This window comes from Nematolebias whitei, chromosome 2 (assembly GCF_014905685.2).
Source record: "Nematolebias whitei isolate Nwh7 chromosome 2, NemWhi1, whole genome shotgun sequence".
NCBI lineage: Eukaryota > Metazoa > Chordata > Actinopteri > Cyprinodontiformes > Rivulidae > Nematolebias > Nematolebias whitei.
In genome coordinates this window covers 56099783-56123841 of record NC_056499.1, presented here as the reverse complement: position 1 = coordinate 56123841, position 24059 = coordinate 56099783, and the positions used below count along the sequence as shown (strand labels likewise).

Below are 24059 nucleotides of genomic sequence, written 5' to 3'. Positions count from 1 at the left end.
GGTCTGGAGACTGGCTAGGCCACTCCAGAACCTTGATATGCTTCTTACAGAGCCACTCCTTGGTTCTCCTGGCTGTGTTCTTTGGGTCATTGTCATGTTGGAAGACCCAGCCACGACCCATCTTCAATGCTCTAACTGAGGGGAGGAGGTTGTTCCCCAAAATCTCTCAATACATGGCCCCGGTCATCCTGTCCTTAATAAAGTGCAGTCGTCCTGTCCCATGTGCAGAAAAATACCCCCAAAGCATGATGCTTCCACCCCCATGCTTCACAGTAGGGATGGTGTTTTGGGATGGTACTCATCATTCTTCGTCCTCCAAACACGGTGAGTGGAATTAAGACCAAAAAGTTCTATTTTGGTCTCATCTGACCACATAACTTTCTCCCATGACTCCTCTGGATCATCCAAATGGTCATGGGCAAACTTAAGACGGACCTGGACGTGTGCTGATTTAACCAGGGGAACCTTGAGTTCTAGAATTGCGCCGCTCAAGGTGGCTGCATGTTGGAGCAGCTCTGTTATTTTCATTCTGAGATTTTGCTTTTGGAAACTTTAATTCCTCTTTTTCTGAATGTAAATCACCTTTTTTTTTATTATTGTTTTCTCTGGTATCAGATGCTGTGCAGCTGGAAGGATTTTTACTGAAACTTTTTAAATTTTGGACATTTGTTATTATGTGTAACCATGGCAACAAGGCAGTTTTCTACAACCATCAGCAGCTGATTAACATCTTAAAAGCTCAAATAATATCTCAACTTTAGCCCCAAATCTCAGATGGGTTGAAAAGGATGTTCTGTGGATGCATTCTCATCTACCTACCAGCTGTGCTCGAGTGCCTGACCACTGAGATCCTGGAACTAGCAGGAAACATGGCTCATGACAGTGGAAGGACAGGATCATCCCTCGGCACCTACAGTTGGCTGTCCGCAGTGACAAGGAGCTCAGCAGACTGCTGGTAGGAGTTCTGCCCAGCATTCAGGCGGTCCTACAGACCGGAGGAACCGAGAGGCCAGCCAAGTCTGGGTGGATGGATCGTACGCCATCTGCAGCCAGTTTCTTAGGATCCACTGTGGGATGGACCTTTACAAGAGATCCTTCCGGTCTACAGCCATCAGTATCTATAACATCTCTTAATGAAATGAGGATAACGAGTTACAACAACAAATAATTTCCCTTTGGGATTAATAAAATATTTTTGAAATTTTTTTTAAATTCCATGCCATGCATGATTTTAAACTATGACGTCTTAGTGCAGGGGGCTGCAACCTTTACAATCAAAAGAGCCATTTCTGCTCCTTTGTTCACTAAATTAAACGTGTTCAGAGCCACAAAACCTGTTACAACTGTGATTCCCAACTAGTGGCCCACGGACCACTTTAAGTTGGTTGGAGGACAAGTGTCTGACCAACAGGGTTGTTGGGTAGGATAGTTTTTTGGCCATTGTAAATCTGAAAATGTCTAATGATTTGTTGATATTTTTAGATTTTAAGACCAAAAAAAGACTAGATTTTTGTAAAGAAGGAAAAGCAATACGTTCTTTCCCCCAAAAAATAATGTAACAATGAACTATGCAGATCTAGGTAAATTATTTTAATTGAGGAAAAATTAAGTATCCTACATCGAATAAATAAAGTTAAAGTATGTTTTACTCCTTTGAGGGCGGCTGTGGCTGAGTGGTTAGAGCAGTTGTCCTCCAATGCAAGAGTTGGGGGTTCGAATCCTAATGCATCCATACATTTCTATGCTGATGACACAGTTGTTTATTGTCGAGCTAAAACAGTTGATAAAGCTTTCCAGCTTTTGCAATCTGCATTCGACAACATCCAGACAGATTTGTTCTGCCTCAAACTTGTCCTAAATTCCGACAAAACCAAAGGGATGCTTTTTTCAAATAGGAAGTTGGTCCCAGCAGTTCTTCCTCCGGTTTTACCCTCAAATGGTGTCCCCATTGAGTTTGTTGATTCCTATAAATATTTGAGTATCTTGGTCGACTCACATCTCTCTTTTAAGCTTCATGTGGAAAACTTGGTAAAGAAACTGAAAGTTAAACTGGGTTTGTTTTTAGAAACAGATCCTGTCGGAGCCGGAAAAGGGTAGAGTGCCCTCTCCAGGTCAGGGAGGAGGTCCTACCCCAAGTGGAAGAGTTCAAGTATCTTGGGGTCTTGTTCACGAATGAGGGAAAAATGGAGCGTGAGATCGATAGGCGGATAGGTGCAGCATCTGAAGTGAAGCGGGCGCTGTACAGGTCTGTCGTGGTGAAGACAGAGCTGAGTCAAAAGGCGAAGCTCTCAATTTACCGATCGATCTACGTTCCCACCCTCATCTATGGTCACGAGCTTTGGGTTGTGACCGAAAGAATGAGATCTCGGATACAAGCGGCCGAAATGAGTTTTCTCCGCAGGGTGTCTGGGCTCTCCCTTAGAGACAGGGTGAGAAGCTCGATCATCCGGGAGGGACTCGGAGTAGAGCCGCTGCTTCTCCATGTCGAGAGGAGCCAGTTGAGGTGGCTTGGGCATCTGTTTAGGATGCCTTCTGGACGCCTCCCTGGTGAGGTGTTCCGGACACGTCCCACCGGAAGGAGGCCCAGAGGAAGACCCAGGACACGCTGGAGGGACTATGTTTCTCGGCTGGCCTGGGAACGCCTCGGGATTCCCCCGGAAGAGCTGGCCCAAGTGGCTGGGGAGAGGGAAGTCTGGGCCTCCCTACTTAGGCTGCTACCCCCGCGACCCGACCCCGGATAAGCGGAAGAAAATGGATGGATGGATGGATCCTGTCTAACCCTGAATGTTAGGAAACGCCTTGTAACTGTGACTTTCCTTCCCTCCATTGATTACGGTGACATTATTTACATGAACGCTCCTACAAGAACCCTGCAGATGTTGGATGCTGCAGATGTTGGATGCTGTCTATCATGGTGCACTAAGATTCATAACTGGCTGTGATTATCGTACCCACCACTGCACCCAGTATTCACTGGTTAACTGGTCACCATTAACTTCACACAGACTCTCTCACTGGTACATTTTCATCTTTAAATCACTTCTTGGTCTGTTGCCTTCATACATCTCCTCCTACATGTCTCTGCATGAGTGCAGCTATGGCGTGCGCTCTCAGGACATTATTACCTGCAGTGTCCCCTCAGTGAGGACTGAACTTGGCAAAAGGGCCTTCTCCTACTCCGCTCCTGTTTCCTGGAATATCTTAAAAAAAAAAGATCTGAAGCTCTCGACCTTGAATCAGAATCAAAATAAACTTTATTGGCATTGCACCGAGATACAACGCGAATATGTACGTACAGTCGTCCGAAGATGGGCGGAGTGCACGAAGCTGCGGCTAAAATAATCATCGCGGCCTTCTTATTCTTATTCAGAATAATATTTTTGACCTCTCTAAGTGGCTTTAAGAATCTGTTGGACTCCTGGCAGGGACCAATGCAGACATGTTCCTGTTTTTAGTTTTCTACATTCGCCTTAGAATCTAGCTGGGGGTTTTTTTAGGGGTTTTTTTTTACCTTTTTTTAGCTATCCTATTTGTTAAAAAAAATAAATGAACTGGAGTATGACTTTTTACAACTGTCTATTGTTGTCACTGTTTTCCATTGTTGTCATCTTTCTTTGTTAAATCAGGGCTCTCTTGTAAATGAGTCCTCGAGGCTCAATGGGATTTACCTGTCTAAATAAAGGTTGATTGAAAAATAAAATAAAAGAAAGATCAAACATTAAAAACACAAGTATAATAAAAAGGCTAAGAACAAACTAAAACAAGAAAATAACAATCTCATAGGTTCCGATGGAACTCAAACCAAACTTGAATTAAAAGAAGAGTTTTGAGGTGGTATTTAAAGGACTGTACAGACCCTGCACAACGAATATTAATGGGCAGAGCGCTCCAGAGTCTGGAGGCCCCATCCCCTCTGTGCTTTAATTTAGCCCTCCGCTGAACTAGAAGCATCCGACTGAAGGAGCTCAGTTTGGGTTGTCAAAGTACAAAATATCCATCCATCCATTATCTTTACCCACTTCCATAAAATAAAAAAATGACATGACTGAAAAAAAATAGAATATTTACTCAAATATTTTACACTTACCTTTTTTTTCTAGAACCTAATAATGGAGACCACTTCTGGTATTTACAAAACTTCAGCAGGGTTTAAAGCTAAAAGCCTTCAGCAGAAATGTTGACGTGTGCAGCTGTGTTGCTGTGTTCATGCGTGCTCAGCTGCTCACACACACACATGTTCGTGCTGCTGTTTGACATGTTTTTATGCTACTAGAGCTTAGTGTATATTTAGTTGATGTTTTTCTTAGTTCATATCTTAGATCTTATTACTGTTTTTCTTTTACATTTGATTGTGGGATGTAACTGGGACCCTGTGTACATAATTTTGTTCCACCACATGTACCACATGAGGTGCGAATGACAAATAAAGCTCTCTGACTATGGCTACTGCCTGGAACTCCAAGATCTTCTGTTTTCCTCCATAAAGCACAACATGAATTCCTTTTGTCAAACTGTGATAGACTTTTTTGAGAGAAAATTAGTTGCACAGGCGTTTTTGAGCGTTTCAAACTCAAACAACAGGACTGCGCACCTAAAGTGAGAAAATTGAGAACTACTACAAACATCACAAGACATTCAGGCGACTCCTTCATGAATGCTGTTGCCTACTAGCATCCCAGTGAGATACTACCCCCCCACCCACCCACACCTGCTGTTTCACTTCCTACAGTGTTTTAAAGGGGCCGTTTACACGGCGCGTATTTTGAGTGAATCCGCATCTTTCTCTCTGCGGTTCTGCTGATCATCTACACAACACCAGTGGCCCCCCTCTTTGAATCCAGAGGTTTCTGACCCCACCTTCCAGAGGCTGATAATGTAACATCTCCTGCTGAGGCTTTGTGTTAAACCACATGCGCACACGCACGCACGTACAGACGCTATATTTCTATCAACATGGCGGCGGACACACTGCTTTCAGAACCTCGACTGATGGAATATATTTTTAATCTCGTAGTTAATCTACGTCAGATTCCAGGTGCTGTGACCGACATCTGTGTTGGAAGAGACACAGTCTGATCCAGTTCTAATGTCGCTGTTTATAGAACAAGCCTGTCGAGGCGCGCTGCACTATAACATACTGAATGTGCTAAATAATAAGTTTAATAATAATAAACAGTATTTATGTTAGTGTGAGTGTTATAATGAAACTATCTGGACATTAATTCAAGTTATGTGATTAAAATGATGCTAAACATATTGTGTGTTATTAAAGTTGAAAATGAAGACATCAGGTTTAATTTTTATTTTTTTATTTATTCAACACCACAAACTGTATGTCACACAAACACTGATAATTAAACAGAACACACTATTAAAAACACGTTAACTGTAAACTACATTAATGAACTGGACTCTTGTTTTCATCCTGGACTCTGGTCCCACGTTGTTCATCTGGCTCGTTCAGGCTGTCACTCTTTTGATTAATGCAGCTTAAAATCCATCCATCCATTATCTTTACCCGTTTATTCCATTTTTGGGTCACGAGGGTCGCTGGTGCCCATGTCCAGCAATCACTGTGCGAGGGGCGGGGTACACCCTGGACGGGTCGCAAGTCCATCACAGGGACACATAGAGACAAACGAGACAAACAACCATTCACTTTCTCACTCACACCTAGGGACAATTTAGAGTTACCAATCAGCCTAACATGCATGTTTTTGGTCTGTGGGAGGAAACCGGAGTACCCGGAGAAAACCCACGCATGCACGGAGAGAACATGCAAACTCCACCCAGAAGGCCCCTGGACCGGGGTTTGAACCAGGGACCTGCTCGCTGAGAGGCAGCAGCTCTACCAGTTGCGCCACCGTGCTGCCCACAGCTTAAAATATTGAATGGAATGAATAAAAGAACTGAGGGGAATTTTAAATAAATAGTTCATCCAACATCTCTCTCTTCGACGTCCTCCTGCACTGCACCTGGGCCGAGCCTCCTTCAGAACCGGTCCGCCTGGTGGAAGGACAGCTTCTTCTTCTTTCAGGAAAAATAAAAATAAAAACTCTGTTGTTGTGTGATCAAAGTAAACACAAGCAAACATTATTAAGAACATTTGATTTACCTTCTGTAAAACAGCTACTGATTATCACGGAGTAAAGTCCAACATCGTCGACTGTGTTCTGGTCCACTCAGCGACCGGTGTGGAGCTGTTAGACGAAGCGGTCCTGCTTGGCATCAAATCTGTCGACTCTTATCCAGGATCCAGCTTTAACTTGTTGTTAAGTTGTTGTTAGCTGAACTTTTAGCCCAGAGGAAAGGAGCGGGCCAAGGCAGCACGCATTAGGTGAAGGTACAAAATTCACAGCGCCAACTAATGACCCGGCATGATAACTACAGCGAATTCAGTGGGGGCGGGGGCGATTCCTCCGCATGCTTGTAAACACAAAATCCATCCGTGTCAACGCGGATCTTTTCCTCTAATTAACATATGAAAAAAAACTATGTTTCCCCCCATCGTGTCCGTGTAAATAGGGAGTAAGTTTCATAAAGCTGGAAACAACATTGTTTGTTTTACTGAGATGCAGTGACGCAATGATCAGTCACATATGAGGGGCGGCTGTGGCTGAGTGATTAGAGCAGTCGTCCTCCAATGCGAGAGTTGGGAGTTCGACTCCACCAGCAGTCACATGTTGAAGTGTCCCTGGGCAAGACACTGAACCCCTCATAGCCTCTGATGTGTGTCCCATCAGTGCATGAATGTGATCTCAAGCTCTGATTAGTTTCTTTAGAATGATTTGTTCAATTAGCTTTGTAGAGATCTAGTAGAGAGCTGTGTGGATGGGTAAATGAGGACACAGATTGTAGTGTGAAGCGCTTTGAGTATCTTGAAATAAGATAGAAAGGTGCTATATAAGTACAGTCCATTTACCATTTACCATTTCTCTCTGCTTTATTGTTACCAAGGTTGCTGCTGCTTGTAGTCAGAGCTCATCCAGTTCTTGTTGGTGCACATCAGTCTGTTCTGTGTGTAATTCAACTTTTCTCCAATCAGTCATTTAAGTCTTTGTAGTACAAAGCTGCACACAGGAGTTAACATTGCTTGCGACATTGTTCAGGATATCTAAAGAGCTCAGAGGAGAAAATTAAAAAAATATATCCTAAATTCTCTGTCCGTTCACCTTCTGCCTAAACCTTTAACAAAAGTCGCTTGTGTGGTGTAGTTTCTATGACAGGAAGTCTGCTGTCCACCAGGCTCTGTGTGACAACGTGGACACCCGCACTGCCATGGAGGAGATGAGGGTCCTGGTTGGCCAGAGCAACTCTTACATCGCCAACAGGAAGAGCGCCAAGCTGAGGCCGAACCGCATGCTGCTGGAGAGCATCGCCATGTACATCACCAGCATGCTGAAGGTCTCTGGTTTGGATTTAGTGCTATGCAAAAATTACACTCAGGTATATTTTCCAGTAATCCAGACTTTCCTGAACGCTGAAAATAGTCTTTTGTTGTTTAGATATTCGGTGCAATTGAAGGATCTGAGCCTATAGGTTTTCCTGTGGGAGGACCAGGTCAGAGTGTAGATGTAAGTAGATGCTTTTTCTCCTTTTTTGTTGGAAAAGTGTCATTTTTATCTTAAATATTGTGCTTGTATGATTTGTACTTTATTGGTTTGTGGCAGTTGTTTTAACACGTCTTGATTTTTTTTTTTTTTTTCACAGCTGGAGAGCACGGTGATGCCATACCTCACAGTTCTGTCTGACTTTCGAGAGAATGTCAGGAAAATTGCTCGAGAGCAGAAAGGTAACACTACTCAAATTGTTTTTTTTTTTCTACTTTTATATGTTTTGAAATTAGTTTACATTGACTCGAAACATCCATCCATCAATTCATTCATCTTCCAATTGTTCCAAAGTCGGGTCGTGGAGCCAGACATCTCTCTCCACAGCCACCTCTTCCAGCTCTTCTGGAAGTACTCCAAGGTGTTCCCAGACCAACCAAGAGAAGTAGTCTCTCCAACGTGTCCTGGGTCTTCCCCGGGGTCTCCTCCCAGTCGGACATACCCGAAGCACCTCCCTAGGGAGGCGCCCAGGGAGCATCCTTACCAAATGCCCGAACCACTTTAACTGGCTCCACTTGATGTGGAGGAGCAGCGGTTCTATTCCGAGTCTCTCCTGATAGCTGATCTTCTCACCCTATCTCTAAGGGAGAGTCCAGCTACCCTGCAGAGGAAACTCGTTTCATCCTCCTGTATCCACAATCTCATTCTTTCAATCACTACCCAGAGTTCATGACCACAGGCGTGAGGGTAGGAATGTAGACTGACCGGTAAACAATTCAATTCAGTTTATTTATATAGCACCAGTTAACAAAATTGTCTCAGGGCACTGAATAGAAACATTCGTGTACATAAAAAGCCAATTAGTAAAGTTCTCTATCTAAGGAAGCAGCCGACAAGTTGAATCTTGACTTCGTTGCAGTCTCCCATCCTGAACAAGCACACTGTCAACAGTGGAAAGGAAAAACTCCCTTTTAAAAAAAGAAGAAACCTCCAGCAGAACCAGGCTCAGGACAAGCGGCCATCTGCTTTGACCGGCTGGTTGAGAGGACAGGAAGGAGAGACAAACAAACACAGATTGGCAGGTCCAAATTAGTGTGTGACATTTTTTCAGGAGTCCCACAGGATTCCAGCAGGACCGGAGTCAACTTTATTATTACTCACGTGAGTAATAATTGGGATGGGACGGGATGAAAAGTTAACGGGAGCAGACAGGAGCGGTAACCAATCAGTAGGACAAATGTATTATTTGTTTTGTGCCCTTTAGTGAAGGTTTTTGTTTTGCTTAAAGCAATAAATGCCTCCATATTTCACCACAGATGAACTGTTCCTGTTGCCATATCTTTTTAAATAAAACTGCAGAACACAAAGTAATATAAAAAGGAATGGGTAGAAGATCAAACAAAATTCAATGTGTTTCCTAAAGACTAAATTAAGAAAAAAATGGGAGTGGTACAGGAGTGGGAGTCATTCTGAATGGGAGTGTGATTTTTTTTTCTTCTTCTTTCATTCAACCTTTATTTAAACAGATAAGTCACACTGAGCCTCGAAGATTAATTTACAAGTGAGACCTGTTTGGACAGACAATAAAAAGTGTTGATGGGAGCGGGATTCCCAGGAGATGTTACCAGGAGTGGGGCAGGACAGGATTTTATTTTATTTTTTTAAACTCTGACACGAGATTGGGACGGGACAAGATTTTTTTCTGTTGGAGTGGGACGAGACAAGAGTGAAAATCCACTCCCCTATCATCCGCTAGTCCATATGTAGGTGCAGGTGTACCTGAAAGACAAAAAACATGTCATGGATAGAAAAAATAATTACAAATACAAAACAGGTTGAGCAGAGTAAGTAAAGACAGTAGAATAGTGAAGAAATATGGTCAGTTTGTCCTCCAGCAGTCTAAGCCTACAGCAACATAACTAAGGGATAGCTCAGAAAACCTAAGCCAACCCTAACTATAGGATTTAGCAAAAAGTAAAGTCTTAAGCCCAGTCTTAAAACTGGACAATGTGTCAGCCACATGAACAGAAACTGGAAGTTGGTTCCACAAGAGAGGAGCCTGATAACTGAAATATCTTCCTCTCATTCTACTTTTGGAAACACGGCCAGGACGGAATCCGCATAATCTCTCCTGGATCTGAGGTTCGACCAACGATCGGACTCGCTTCTCCAGTACCCCTGAATAGACCTTACCAGGGAGGCTGAGGAGAATGATGCCCCTATAATTGGAGCACACCCTCCGGTCCCCCTTTTTGAAGAGGGGAACCACCACCCCAGTCTGCCAATCCAGTGGCCCTGCCATTGCTGTCCACGCGACGTTGCAAAGGCGTATCAACCAAGACAGTCCCACAACATCCAAAGGCTTAAGGAAATCAGGGTGAATCTCATCTACTCCCGGAGCCCTGCCGCCGTGGAGCTTTTTAACTACCTCTGCGACCTCAGCCACAGTTATGGACAGACAAATCCCAAAGTACTCAGCTTCCTCCATGGAAGACGTGCCGGTGGGATTGAGAAGGTCCGAGAAGTATTCCTTCCACCTCCCAATGACATCACTGTGTGAGGTCAACAGCACCCCACCTTCACTGAACACAGTGTTAGTAAAGTGCTGCTTTCCCCTCCTCAGCTGCCTGATGGTTTGCCAAAATCTCCTCGGAGCTGACAGAGAATCTTTATCCATGGTCTCACCTAACGCCTCTCATATCCAAGCTTTGCCTTCAGCAACATGCTGCATACCACATGGTGCTCCGGTTCTCCTCAGCTGCATCTGGAGTCCCATCAGTCAACAAGGACTGATAGAACTCCTTTTTCAGCTTGACTGCCTCCCTAACCCGGGGTGTCCACCACCGAGTTTGAGGATTGCCACTGCAAGAAGCACTGACAACTTTGCGGCCACAGCTCAAGGCAGCCACTTCAACTATTGAGTCGTGGAACATGGCCCACTTGTACTCTGTCCCCCATCTCAGCAGGGATGTGGTTAAAGCTCTCCAAAGAAGTGCAAGTTGAAGATCTTTTTGATGGGTTCTTCTGCTAGGCATTCCCAACAAACCCTTACGACACGTTTGGGTCTACTGGGTCTGTCCACCATCTTCCCCCACCATCTGATCCAACTCACTACTAGGTGGTGATTAGTTGACAGCTTAGCTCCTCTCTTCACCCGAGTGTCCAAAACAAATGGCCGTAAATCAGATGACACGACTGCAATGTCAATCATCGATCTACGACCTAGGGCGTCCTGGTGCCAAGTGCACTTATGGGCACCCTTATGTTCGAACATGGTGTTCGTGATGGACAAACAATGACTATCACAGAAGTCCAACAACAGAACACCGCTCAAGTTCAGATCAGAGAGGCCGTTCCTCCCTATCGCACACCTCTAGGTGACATTGTCATTACCCACGTGGGCATTGAAGTCCCCCAGCAGAATAAAGGAGTCCCCAGCTGGCGCACCTTCCAGCAATCCCGTCAAGGACTCCCATGAAGGCCGGATACTCTGAACTTCCGTTCGGTGCATAGGCACAAACAAAAGTCAAAGCCCATCCCCCCACCCAAAGGTGCAGGGAAGCCAGCATCTTTTCTACCAGGGAAAACTCTTAACACACAGGCACCAAGTCGGGAGGCTAAGAGTAGACTCACACAAGCTCAGTGCCTCTCACCATGGGCATCACCAGAGTGGAATAAGGTCCAGCCTCTCTCAAGGAGATTGGTTCCAGAGCCCATTCTGTGCATCGAGGTGAGCCCAACTAAATCTAGTCAGTACCTCTCAACCTCATGCACAAGCTCAGGCTCCTTCCCCAGCAGAGAGGCTACATTCCATGTCCTAAGGGCTAGCTTTGGTAAGCCAGAGTCAGAGTGCCAAGGCCTCTGCCTTCGGCTACTGCCCATGGCATCATGCACCTGACATTTGTTTCTCCTCCTGCAGGTGGTGGGTCCACAGGAAGACACCCCATGTTGCTCATGGTGGCTGTGGCTGTGTGGTTAGAGCAGTTGTCCTCCAATGCAAGAGTTGGGGGTTCTAATCCAACAGCAGTCACATGCCGAAATGTCCCTGGGCAAGACACTGAACCCCTCATTGCCTCTGATGTGTGTCCCATCAGTGTATGAATGTGATCTCAAAGCACTGATTAGTCTCTTTAGAATGATTTGTTCAATTAGCTTTGTAGAGATCTAGTAGAGTGCTGTATGAATGGGTAAATGAGGACACAGATTGTACTGTAAAGCGCTTTGAGTATCTGGATAAGATAAAAAAACGCTATATAAGTGCAGTCCATTTACCATTCATTCAGGCTGAGCCTGACCTGGCCCCATGGGTAGCAACCCGGTCACCAGGTTATCGCCAACGAGTCAACTCATTAACTCAAAACACTTGCAAAGGCCTTTAAATGATCTCTCAAGGATTCAAGGTTCTTTGTCATTCGCACTACATATGGTACATGTGGTGGAATGAAATTGTGTACACAGGGTTCCAGTTACATCCAACAAAAGTATGAAAATGTAAAAGAAAAACAGTAATAAGATCTAAGATATGAACTAAGAAAAACATTAACTAAAAACACTCTAAGCACTAGTAGCATAAAATCAATATGCAGCACGAACATGAGTCTGTGTGAGCAGATGAATGTGAATGAACACAGCAACATGAAGTCTAGTTCTGAAGTTCATGAAGTCAGTCTAGTTCTGTAGGCTACACAATCATGGGGAAGACTATTGACTTCACAGTTGTCCAAAAGACAACCGTTGACCCCTTGCACAAGGAGGGCAAGACACAAAAGGTCATTGGTAAACAGGCTGGATGTTCACAGAGCTCTGTGTCCAAGCACATTAATAGAGAGGCGAAGAGAGGGAAAAGATGTGGTAGAAAAAAGTGTAGAGATAACTGCACCCTGGAGAGGATGGTGAAACAAAACCCATTCCAAAATGTGGGGGAGATTCACAAAGAGTGGACTGCAACTGAAGTCAGTGCTTCAAGAACCGCCACGCTCAGACGTATGCCAAGACAAGGGGTTCAGCTGTCACATTCCTTATGTCATGCCACTCTTGAACAAGAGACAGTGACCGAAGCGTCTCGCCTGTGGTAAAGACAAAATGGACTGGACTGCTGCTGAGTAGTCCAAAGTAATGTTCTCTGATGAAAGTAAATTTTGCATTTCCTTTAGAAATCAAGGTCCCAGAGTTTGGAGGAAGAGAGGAGAGGCACAAAAGTCATGTTGTTTGAGGCCCAGTGTCAAGTTTCCACAGTCACTGATGGTTTGGGGTGCCATGTCATCTGCTGGTGTTGGTCCACTGTGTTTTCTGAGGTCCAAGGTCAACATAGCTGTCTACCAGGAAGTTTTAGAGACTTCCTGCTGCTGACCATTCATTCATTCATTCAACCTTTATTTAGATAGGTAAATCCCATTGAGCCTCGAGGACTCATTTACAAGAGAGACTTGATTTCAACAAAGAATGATGACAACAATGGACAACAGCAACAACAGTAAACGGTTATAAAAAGTCATACTCCAGTTTTGTTTTTTTTTTGTTTGTTTGTTTTTGTTTTTTTTTTTTTACAAATAGGATGGCTAAATGAAAAAGGTAACAAAAGACCAGCTAGATTCTAAGGCAAATGTAGAAAACTAAAAACAGGAACATGTCTGCATTGGTCCCTGCCAGGAGTTCAACAGATTCTTAAAGCCACTTAGAGAGGTCAAGGTCGAGAGCTTCAATTGATTTTGTAAGAAATTCCAGAAAACAGGAGCGGAGTAGGAGAAGGCCCTCTTGCCTAGTTCAGTCCTCATTGAGGGAACACTGCAGGTAATAATGTCCTGAGAGCGCACGCCGTAGCTGCACTCATGCAGAGACATGTAGGAGGAGATGTATGAAGGCAACAGACCAAGAAGTGATTTAAAGATGAAAATGTACCAGTGAGAGAGTCTGCGAGAAGTTAATGATGTCCAGTTAACCAGTGAATACTGGGTGCAGTGGTGGGTACGATAATCACAGCCAGTTATGAATCTTAGTGCACCATGATAGACAGCATCCAACATCTGCAGGGTGCTTGTAGGAGCGTTCATGTAAATGTCACTGTAATCAATTGAGGGAAGGAAAGTCACAGATACAAGGTGTTTTCTAGCATTCAGGGTTAGACAGGATCTGTTTCTGAAAAAGAAACCCAGTTTAACTTTCAGTTTCTTTACCAAGTTTTCCACATGGAGCTTAAAAGAGAGATGCGTGTCGACCAAGATACCCAAATATTTATAGGACTCAACAAACTCAATGGGGACACCATTTGAGGATAAAATCGGAGGAAGAACTGCTGGGACCAACTTCCTATTTGAAAAAAGCATCCCTTTGGTTTTGTCGGCATTTAGGACAAGTTTGAGGCAGAACAAATCTGTCTGGATGTTGTTGAATGCAGATTTCAAAAGCTGGAAAGCCTTAGCAACAGTTTTAGCTCGACATTAAACAACTGTGTCATCAGCATAGGAATGTATGGATGCATTAGGGATGTTTTTACCTACATTATCTATGTAGATTGTAAAGAGGATGGGTCCTAAGACTGAGCCTTGTGGTACACCATTGTTGACTGTTAAATTACTGAAGGAAGTACCATTTTGTTGAACACATTGCTTCCGGTCTGAAAGATAATTAGAGAACCAACCAATGGTGTGTTCTGAGAAACCAATTTCTGAGAGCTTATGACACAAGATGTTATGATCTACAGTGTCAAAATCTTTAGACAGGTCTAAGAAAAGTGCAGCACAATAATCCTTAGCATCCAGTGCTTCAACAACATCATTAAGAACCTTCAGTGAAGCAGTGGTTGTGCTGTGTTGTTTCCTGAAACCAGATTGATGTGGAGGTAAGATGTTAAATGAGTCCAGGTAATTTTTGATTTAAGAGTTTATCAGTTTTTCTAGAACCTTGGCTAAAATGCAGAGTTTAGAGATTGGTCGATAGTTGTTCAGTGAGGTGGGGTCACCTCCCTTCAGCAAAGGAAGAACAAAGGCTGTTTTCCAAGTGTCTGGGATGGAGTTTTGTCTTATGGAGAGATTGAAGATGTGGGTCACAGGGACTGTGATGATATGAGCAGCCAGCCTTAAGAAATAAGGTGGAAGTTCATCTGGACCTGCAGATTTTTTAGGATCAAGATCTTTTAACAGTTTATTGACCTCATTGACTGAGAACGGAGAAAAAGAGAAGCTGTGATTAACTGAGGATTGACTTGTAGGAGGGATTTGATTTGTAGAAGTTTGGTTATTAAGTGAAGTGGCTGATTTTCCATTAGTGACTGTGTCAAATAAAGAACTCGAAGCAACAAAATGTTTGTTGAAACAGTTCAGGATCTCGTGCTTATTTGACACAGGAACAGAGTTAACGAGACCAACTTTATGGAGATTCAGATTTCATTGTCCAACAGGACTTGGCACCTGCAAACAGTGCCAAAGCTACCAGTACCTGGTTTAAGGACCATGGTATCCCTTTTCTTAATTGGCCAACAAACTCACCTGACCGTAACCCCATAGAAAATCTAGGGGGTATTGTGAAGAGGAAGATGTGATACACCAGACCCAACAATTCAGAAGTGCTGAAGGCCATTTGAAATATATACCATACCATACCAATTTATTTATATAGCACTTAAAACATCAACAAGGCCAACCAAAGTGCTGTACAAAAGAAAACAAACATGCACAGCGGACAGGAAAACATAAAATAAAAATACAGATACAAATAGCAGCAGAAGCTAACTAAAATGGCCAACAGTGTAGAGAACAGACAGGACCAAAACAAATCACACCGTGTTAAAGGCAAGAGAATAGAAGTGGGTCTTCAAGCGAGACTTAAAGACTGAGAGTGTGGGAGCCTGCCGGACACTCAGTGGCAACTCATTCCACAGTCGTGGACCTGCAACAGAGAAAGCCCCGTCACCTCTGAGCTTACGACGGGTTTCTGGGACTGAGAGAAGCATCTGGTCTGCTGACCTCAGAGAGCGCGGTGGGACATATGGCTGCAGAAGATCAGTGAGATAGGATGGGGCGGAACTGTTCAGTGATTTAAAAACATACATGAGAATTTTGAATTGGATCCGAAGGTGAATGGGTAGCCAGTGCAGGGAGGCCAAAACAGGCGTGATGTGCTCTCTATAGCCTGTACCAGTTAAAAATCGGGCTGATATCAGTCTGTGTGTAATGAATGAATGAATATAATATACAAGTTTCATTTTTTGAATGGAATTACTGAAATAACGCAACTTTTTTCATGATATTCTAATTTTATGACCAGCACCTGTATATTGTCCTTGTCTATGGAATCGCTCTTTGCCTGGCCTGACTTGAAACATGAAGAAAAAAGTGTACGATGTAAAAAGCAAAAGTGGAAAGTTGTGATGTACATTTACTCGTGTTAATGAAATTTAGTAGGATTTTTCTGTATTTGGCAGTTTTAAAAATCTGTCTTTGTATCTGGGATGTTTTGTTGTTGTTTGTTTTAAATACTTTTACTTCATTAAATTTAAACTAAGAATGTGAATGTACAATTGTAAATTAAAAAGAAAAAAGAGCATCCTAATGTCTGCAGTGACTGGGTCTGATGTAATGAAAGCTGAAATCTCCAAATTCTTCAGTGACAGAGTTGCTTGGGGTCTGTGACGTCATCCGTGACGATACGTTACCAGAACTGGGAGTTCGACTGGAGGATCATGAAGGTAACTCAACTGTGAAATGACAAGTCTCTGCTCTATATGCAAAAACAAAACCCATTTATTTTGTTATTTTATGCAACCAAATACATTAGAAAAAATTTAGTTTTCTTCTGCTCTTTAAGCAGAAAAAAACCCACAGGTTTTGAAAGACAGGAAGTCTGCTGAGCTAGCATTATTCAGACTCCTAATTCAGGATGGTTAAATAAAGGGGAATTAACTGATGGACTTTGTTGCAGGTCTACCCACTGTGGTGAAACTGGTGGACAAGGAGATGTTACTGAAAGAGAAGGAAGAGAAGAAGAAGGTGAGGAGAACATCATCTTGATTTTAGATCAGGGCTGATGACTTTTATTCTGCACACGAGGTGCACAGGTCTACAGAAATTGACCAATGAGCGCAGAGCATAGGCATTGCATCAATTATATGTGAAGGAGATGCGTCCCCCTCACATTTAAAAAGTATTTGTTTGGACCTCCTCCCTTCCATAGACACACACACTCACATTTACCATAAAATGTTTGTTCACCCAGCGCTTTTTCTTTTTCTTTGTGAACAAATCCATTCCAGTTGATCAGTAGGATGCTCAAACCACTAAAAGTCCACTCCAGGTCTTCCTGGTTACCTACAACTCCTCACCGTGTGCACACTCTTTGTCACTTGCCTTGGCAGGGCATCATCTCTTCTGGGTTTATTGTTGATGGGACAGGGGGAGGAGTGGGAGACACCTATGTTCGTGCTGGCAGTCATTGACCGGGCGTGAAGGTGGGGCACATTGTGCCGTGCTCTCTATAATAGTTGTTGAATCAGGTGTTTATTTATGTAGGTAAACATAGAAGTTTAAAAACCTGTTAAAATACACCAGACTGCAGGAAATGGCATCTACTTTATTCAAAAATTTGGGGGGGATCCTGAATCCACCGGATTAGGTGGATCCACTGGTCCTCCCACCAGTGCGTCCCCTCCACATTACAAATGCTTCTGACACCAATGGCGCAGTGAAGATGCCATCTTGAAGAAGTCCTCTTAAAGGCACACGGCTTTGTAAACAATGTTGAGTACTTACAAAGTGAAGAGTCTCTGTGGTTAAGACGAGCCCAGTCTTACATGCACTCTATAATACAACTTCAGAGACACTGTTGTAAAAACAGTTAAAATAGTTGTCAAAATGTTCTTTGTTTTCAGTAAATGGTGGCTCCACTGTTTCGTGATGTTTTGCATCTGTAATAGGGGTGCACCGATAAATCGGCCCTGATTTCCTTAATTTTGGGAAATCGGAAATCAGCCGATACTTACATGAGAAACTGATTTTACAGATTTTTTTGTTGTTTTTGTTTTAACAACAATTGTCTGAACTTCATTTATATTTCAGAGCACTGCCTCGTGGCCAGTTAAAACAAGTCTGTATTGTTTCTAAGATATTGTTCAGGGGTATGTTTTTCATTAAAATAAGATTGGAAAATAGAAGGTGCATTGTGACCTGATAACACCTGACAGTGTCACTTATAAAACCAAATCGGTATCAGCCAAAATCAGAATCGGCAGGTCAGACTTTTTAGAAATCGGTGATCAGCCAGAAAACTGCAGTCGGTGCACCCCTAATCTGTAACTCTGAGTGCTGTCCACAGTCGCCGCATTTCCTTTATACTCTGCTGTGCAAAACCAGTTTTCAGAAGTTGGCCATGATTTGACAACAGCTTGGTTGTTGTTAACTCAGCCTACAAAATGTGATAGTCACATTGTTGAAGCATCTTACTTTAACAGACTAACATCAAGACTGCCAGCTTTTACACTACTGAGTGTAGGAGAGCAATATCAATATAATGGTGATTAAAATAACGTGCAAGAACTTCATGTATCTTCTCATTAGAGCTGTCATTTCTAACCTGGTCCCTAAGCTCGGCCTTGCCCGACCTCTGCGCCACCACTCCCCTAGTAGCAGCATCTACAAAAGCTGAAGCGAGCAGCGCGTTCAATTAAATTAACCTTGTTCTATGTTTATCCAAATAATTTAGCTCTAAAAATATTTTTGTTCATCTGTATATTGGCCCATCTTTAGAGGTGATTCTTTTAGGCTCTTCGTTTTGTATGTTAATATCCTTTTGGTGAAACAAGAAATCTTATATCTTCCTTTCTTTGAAGTAAGTTTTTAAAACTATCGTGTCAAACTAATTTGCTTACAAAAGCAGTAAAACTTAAATTGAACAAAAACTTTTTTTTCAGGTTTGGGCCTGTAATTAAAGTTAATCCGTCAGTTTCGGGTCGGGCTCAGATAAAATGATACAGGTTTGGGCGGAGCTGGATTATTTAGGGCCGAATCACATGCAAAGCTCACTAAGATTATTTATCCAAAACCATGCAATGTCTGGACATTTTTCTTCATGATTACTGCAAGCAAATGCTGCGCAGTATGAAGGCGTTGCAGAAACACGGTAGCATGTCGACAGATTATATGTCATTGATCAGGGCTTTTCAAGGTGTGTGGCACCCCAGTTCTTCAGTGTGTGTGTGTGGGGGGGGGGGGGGGGGGTGCGAAACTATAAACCAGAAAAAGTGAGTGTAGTGAACTAGGCCTCCGACAACAATCTGTCTCTGAAGACCTTCATGGGACAGGAACTGTTATTTCAATGATTTGAATCCAGAAATACAAATTAGCTCATCCAGAGACTTTCTAATTGTATCCTGAATTAATCAATTGAAAGAACACTTTTCTTTTATATTATCATTATTATTTTACAATATCTTGATAATCAAAAGTGTGCTTAGTTCATATCATTTCTAATGTTGAAGTGAACTACTCATTTAAATCAACTGTGAAACAGTATTAATGATTTTTAAACCTCATTTAAATTAGAAATCAAGTTAAATGTCTATTTACAAAGTAATTATGCATTTTGATCTTCTGTCTGAATGAGAAGTCAGTGATGTCGGTTGAAAGTCAGAGACAGTCAGAAAACAAGTTATTAGAACGAACTGTATTGTTTTTAAACCTAGCAGACGATAAAAAGAAACAACTGGCATCTGCGTTTGTCTCACTTCGCCATAACATTTCTCTGTCTGTACTAAACGTTCCTAAACATTCCTGCATCCTCTCTTGACTTTTAATAACCCTCTGACATCACTAGAACCACCCCCTGTTGGTTGTTTCAACCAATCAGGAAGTACTAAGTGACCGAAAGTGAGGACTCTTTAAAAGTCAACACTTCCTGGAACTATTCAGTCTTTGACCGGAGTCTTCTTGGGTCTTTCATGGAGTCTTCTTGGATTATTCCACTTCTGAGTGGAATCTCTGATGGAGTCACAGCGCCTCGCTGTGAACTCACCCAGGCGTAACGCCCTACAACTTCAAAGGAAGCTTGTCTGTTGGACGGAGTAAATCGTCACGACTTCTGACAATGCCAGCCACCCTGACCGGAGACGCTGGAAAGGTAGCATTGAAATGGACCCTGTACCGCAGTTGATTTATCTTCTACAAAGGTAAGAAGTCGTCACGCACCGAGTGTACCGGGGGTTTGAGCTGGTGTTGAAAGAAGCATGCTAATTCTGGTCAACAAAACATACATCTTTCCTTTATCCATCTCCTCTTAAACCTCTAAATCTCTCCTCTTGTAAACCTTTTCGCCAGTAAATCAATCTAGATGCCTTCAGAAATGTTCTGTTGTCTTGTTAGTAAAGCGTGCCAAGTTTTTATTAATCAGAACCAGATCAGCAAATCAAGTGTACAATGTTTTGATGTTAAATTTTGATTCTGTTAAATAAATGACCGCATTTATTCTGATGGGTCAAAGAAAAATAACATCTCATGTCACTGATTAAACAATCCTCACAGTTATCTCGTCACATGGCATTAATTTAACTCGAAAAAGAAAGAACCCGTTGTATTTAAATAATTAATATTCTTCTGACTGAGTCACAGCATTAAGAATAATTAATTAGTAGTGAAGCGATAGTTAAGCTGTCCCCCACATTTCACTACATGAGAGAAAAGGAAGAAAGGAGTTGAGGTGTTGCGAGGCAATGAAGAAAATGTAAATTTAAATGTTTTTAAATGCTTTGTTTTGTTTTTTGTTTTTTTTTAATGTCCAGAGGACCAGATTGAACTTTTTTCGATTTTTCTACCTGGATTACTGAGCATGCATCAGGGTAAATTTAAATGGACTATACAAACCAGATTCTAAAAAAGTTGGGACACTAAACAAATTGTGAATAAAAACTGAATGCAATGATGTGGGGATGGCAAATGTCTATTTTATTCGTAATATAACGTAGATGACAGATCAAAAGTTTAATCTGAGTAAATGTAACATTTTAAAGGAAAAATATGTTGATTCAAAATTTCACAGTGTCAACAAATCCCCAAAAAGTTGGGACAAGTAGCAATAAGTGGCTGGAAAAAGGAAATTGAGCATATAACGAACAGCTGGAAGACCAATGAACACTAATTAGGTCAATTGACAACATGATTGGGTATAAAAAGAGCTTCTCAGAGTGTCAGTGTCTCTCAGAAGCCAAGATGGTAAGAGGATCACCAATTCAACCATTGTTGCGCAGAAAGAGAGTGCAGCAATACCAGAATGGTGTTACCCAGCATAAAATAGCAAAGATTTTTAAGTTATCATCATCAACCGTACATAACATCATCAAAAGATTCAGAGAATCTGGAACAATCGCTGTGTGTAAGGGTCAAGGCCGTAAAACTCTACTGGATGCTCGCGATCTCCGGGCCCTTAAACGTCACTGCATCTCAAACAGGAATGCCACTGTCAAGGAAATAACAGAATGGGCTCAGGAATATTTCCAGAAAGCATTGTCAGTGAACACAATCCACCGTGCCATCCGCCGTTGCCAGCTGAAACTCTACAGTGCAAAGAGGAAGCCATTTCTAAGCAAGCTCCACAAGCTCAGACGTTTGCACTGGGCCAGGGGTCATTTAAAATGGAGTGTGGCAAAATGGAAGACTGTTCTGTGGTCAGATGAGTCACGATTTGAAGTTCTTTATGGAACACTGGGACGCCATGTCATCCGGACCAGAGAGGACAAGGATAGCTAGCCCAAGTTGTTATCAACGCTCCGTTCAGAAGCCTGTATCACTGATGGTATGGGGTTGCATGAGCGCTTGTGGCATGGGCAGCTTGCATGTCTGGAAAGGCACCATTAATGCAGAGAACTATGTTCAGGTTCTAGAACAACATATGCTCCCATCTAGACGTCATCTCTTTCAGGGAAGACCCTCCAGACTAATCATAGATTTAATGGTTGAAGCACAGACCCTTGGTCAATGGCCAAAACTACAACACAGCCAACTTAACGGGCCCCACCGTACACGATGAGTGGGCTTTCCCCCTACTGGAGCTCCAACATCTTCAGCTCCTTTAAGGTTCAATTCGTTAGAACCTCTGTTCTGGAAGAAAATCTTCTGTTAAGGACTTTATTATATTTTTGTTATGTTCGTGTTTCACTGTTATTGTTGTGGGGGTACATCCTATTTTTAGTATTGAAAAAATATGTATGGTTTTGTTCATTAAGGAGACACCTTAAAATTAGCATCATTTAATGTAAATGGGGTTCTTAACCCCATGAAGAGAACTAAGATACTGTCTAAAATGAAGAAGGAAAAGGTGCAGATAGCTATGCTGCAAGAGACGCATCTTACATCTGAGGAACATGAAAAATTAAAAAGGATGGGCTTCTCTAAAATATATTACTCATCGTATAAGTCCGGTCATAGACGGGGCGTAGCCACTTTAATATCGCAGACCGTTCCATTTGAACTGATTTCTGAAACCAGCGACAAAGAAGGGAGATATTCGTTGATAACGGGTAGAATAGATGGAGTCAGTGTAACACTATGTAATGTATATGTTCCACCGGGCAGTGACTTTTCATTTTATAAAAAACTGTTTGATTTAGTGGGACAATCAACAGGTGTACTAATTTGTGGAGGGGATTGGAATATAAGACTCACTCCATGGCTGGACTCTTCAAAACAAATTACCCAAACATCTTTACAAAAGACAATTAAAATTCTCATGTCAGAATACGGTATTATAGATATCTGGAGGAGTTTATACCCAACAAGCCGTGATTACACTCATTTCTCCCATGCACATACGGTATACTCTAGAATAGATTATTTCTTCACTTTTAAAAGAGATTGTCATAAGGTTTGTAACTGTGAAATAGGCAACATAGACCTCTCTGATCATGCCCCCCTATTTTTAACTTTAAAATTAGATGAAGACCCTAAAAGTACACTATGGAGATTATATACGAGTGTACTGAATGACTTCCAATTTATAAAACTAATCAAATCTGACAAATATATTTCTAAAAGAAAACAATAATGGAGAAGTTAGTCCAGAAATAGTTTGGGATACACTTAAAGCAGTTATGAGGGGTAAAATTATATCTTCTTGTGCCCAAAAAAAGAGAGCAAACCAATTAAAACTATCAGAATTAAACGATGAAATAAAAGAGGTTGAGACAAAACATAAGAAAGAATTAAAACCAGAACACAGTATAAAGCTTAAAATATTAAGAAATAAACTTAATACGACTTCCGGCTGAATGGCGGTGAGATAAGGTGTGTTTGGGTGTGCTCCTACAGAATTAGCCTTTTCTCTGATTAATGCCTGGGCACTTTTTCCCGAGTCCAACAGCAAACAATAGCTAACTTACACACTTTACATAACCCTCCTATTTGGCCATTAAAATGCCACCAAAACCGACTAAAGGGGTAAGTTCGATCCACGCTCACCTGCGGCCTAATCCTCGTAGTGAAGCCTCGAGCTGTCCTGGATCACCTCCTCCGTCTGAGGGCGACGTCAGCAGCCTTAAGCAAGAAATACTTGTAGCTCTCCGAGAGGACCTTGCTGCTATAATTAAAGCAGAATTCCATGCTGTTCTGGGTGAAAGTCTCTCCTCGATTAATGCCGAGCTGTCCGCCTTCAAAAAGGAGCTATCGTCTGGGCTAGCAGCGGTGCAGGAGAGCTTCACGGGGCTAAAGCTAACGGTAACAGAGGTGGAGAAGTCCGTCTCCACCTGCACTGACGACATCGTGAACCTCCAGAAAACAGTTGAAGTCCTTACTAAGACGGTGGCACAGTTGGAGGATAAGTGCGATGACCTGGAGTCCCGGTCTCGACGTCAGAACATCCGCATCATTGGTGTTCCGGAGGATGACCCATCAGCGGCGACAACGGCTGCGGTATCTCGGATGCTAAAGGAGGCCTTCGACCTCGAGGAGGAACCGCTGCTGGACCGCGCTCATCGCATTCCAGCCCCCAAACCGAAAGCAGGCGAGCGGGCCCGTCCGATTGTAGCTAAGTTTCACTACCAAGCGGACTGTGTGAAAATCCTGGCGAAGGCGAGGGAGTTGCAGCGGGTCAAAGTGAACGGTACGAATATCTTCGTTTTCCCTGACTACACTGCCAAAACGGCCCGGGCGCGGGCGGCCTTCACGGAATGTCGTCGCAAGCTGCGGGACATCGAGGGGGTTCGGTTCGGCCTGCTCCACCCGGCCCGGCTGAAGATCACGTTTGAGGGTAACACGCGGGTGTTTACCTCTGCTGAGGAGGCGAAGATTTACATTGAGTCGATTACAAAATGAGCATTACAATTAATATAATCGATCTCACACTCAGGAATGTCAGTATTATTAGTCATTATTATTATTCAGGTTTGAAAATGTAATCAAAGTGTTCTGTCTACACTCACGGACTTATTTGTTTACATTCAGGGGTTTAATGTTCTGAATTATAATTAGTATGTTTTGTTTACAATTAAGGATTTAATGTTTAGAATTATAATTAGTGTGTTTTGTTTACAATTAG

The 24059-nt window shown here is 42.6% G+C and overlaps 1 protein-coding gene across 1 annotated transcript in view; it reads left to right on the top strand.

Annotated features, from left to right (window-relative positions):
- Window positions 1–24059, top strand: part of cars1 (cysteinyl-tRNA synthetase 1) — a 232039-nt gene that overhangs the window by 169133 nt on the left and 38847 nt on the right. Inside the window, exons 17-21 of the mRNA XM_037694988.1 lie at window positions 7215–7404; window positions 7506–7574; window positions 7711–7792; window positions 16153–16233; window positions 16467–16534. Of these exons, the coding sequence (XP_037550916.1) occupies window positions 7215–7404; window positions 7506–7574; window positions 7711–7792; window positions 16153–16233; window positions 16467–16534 (490 nt within the window). The remainder of the gene's footprint in view (window positions 1–7214; window positions 7405–7505; window positions 7575–7710; window positions 7793–16152; window positions 16234–16466; window positions 16535–24059) is intronic.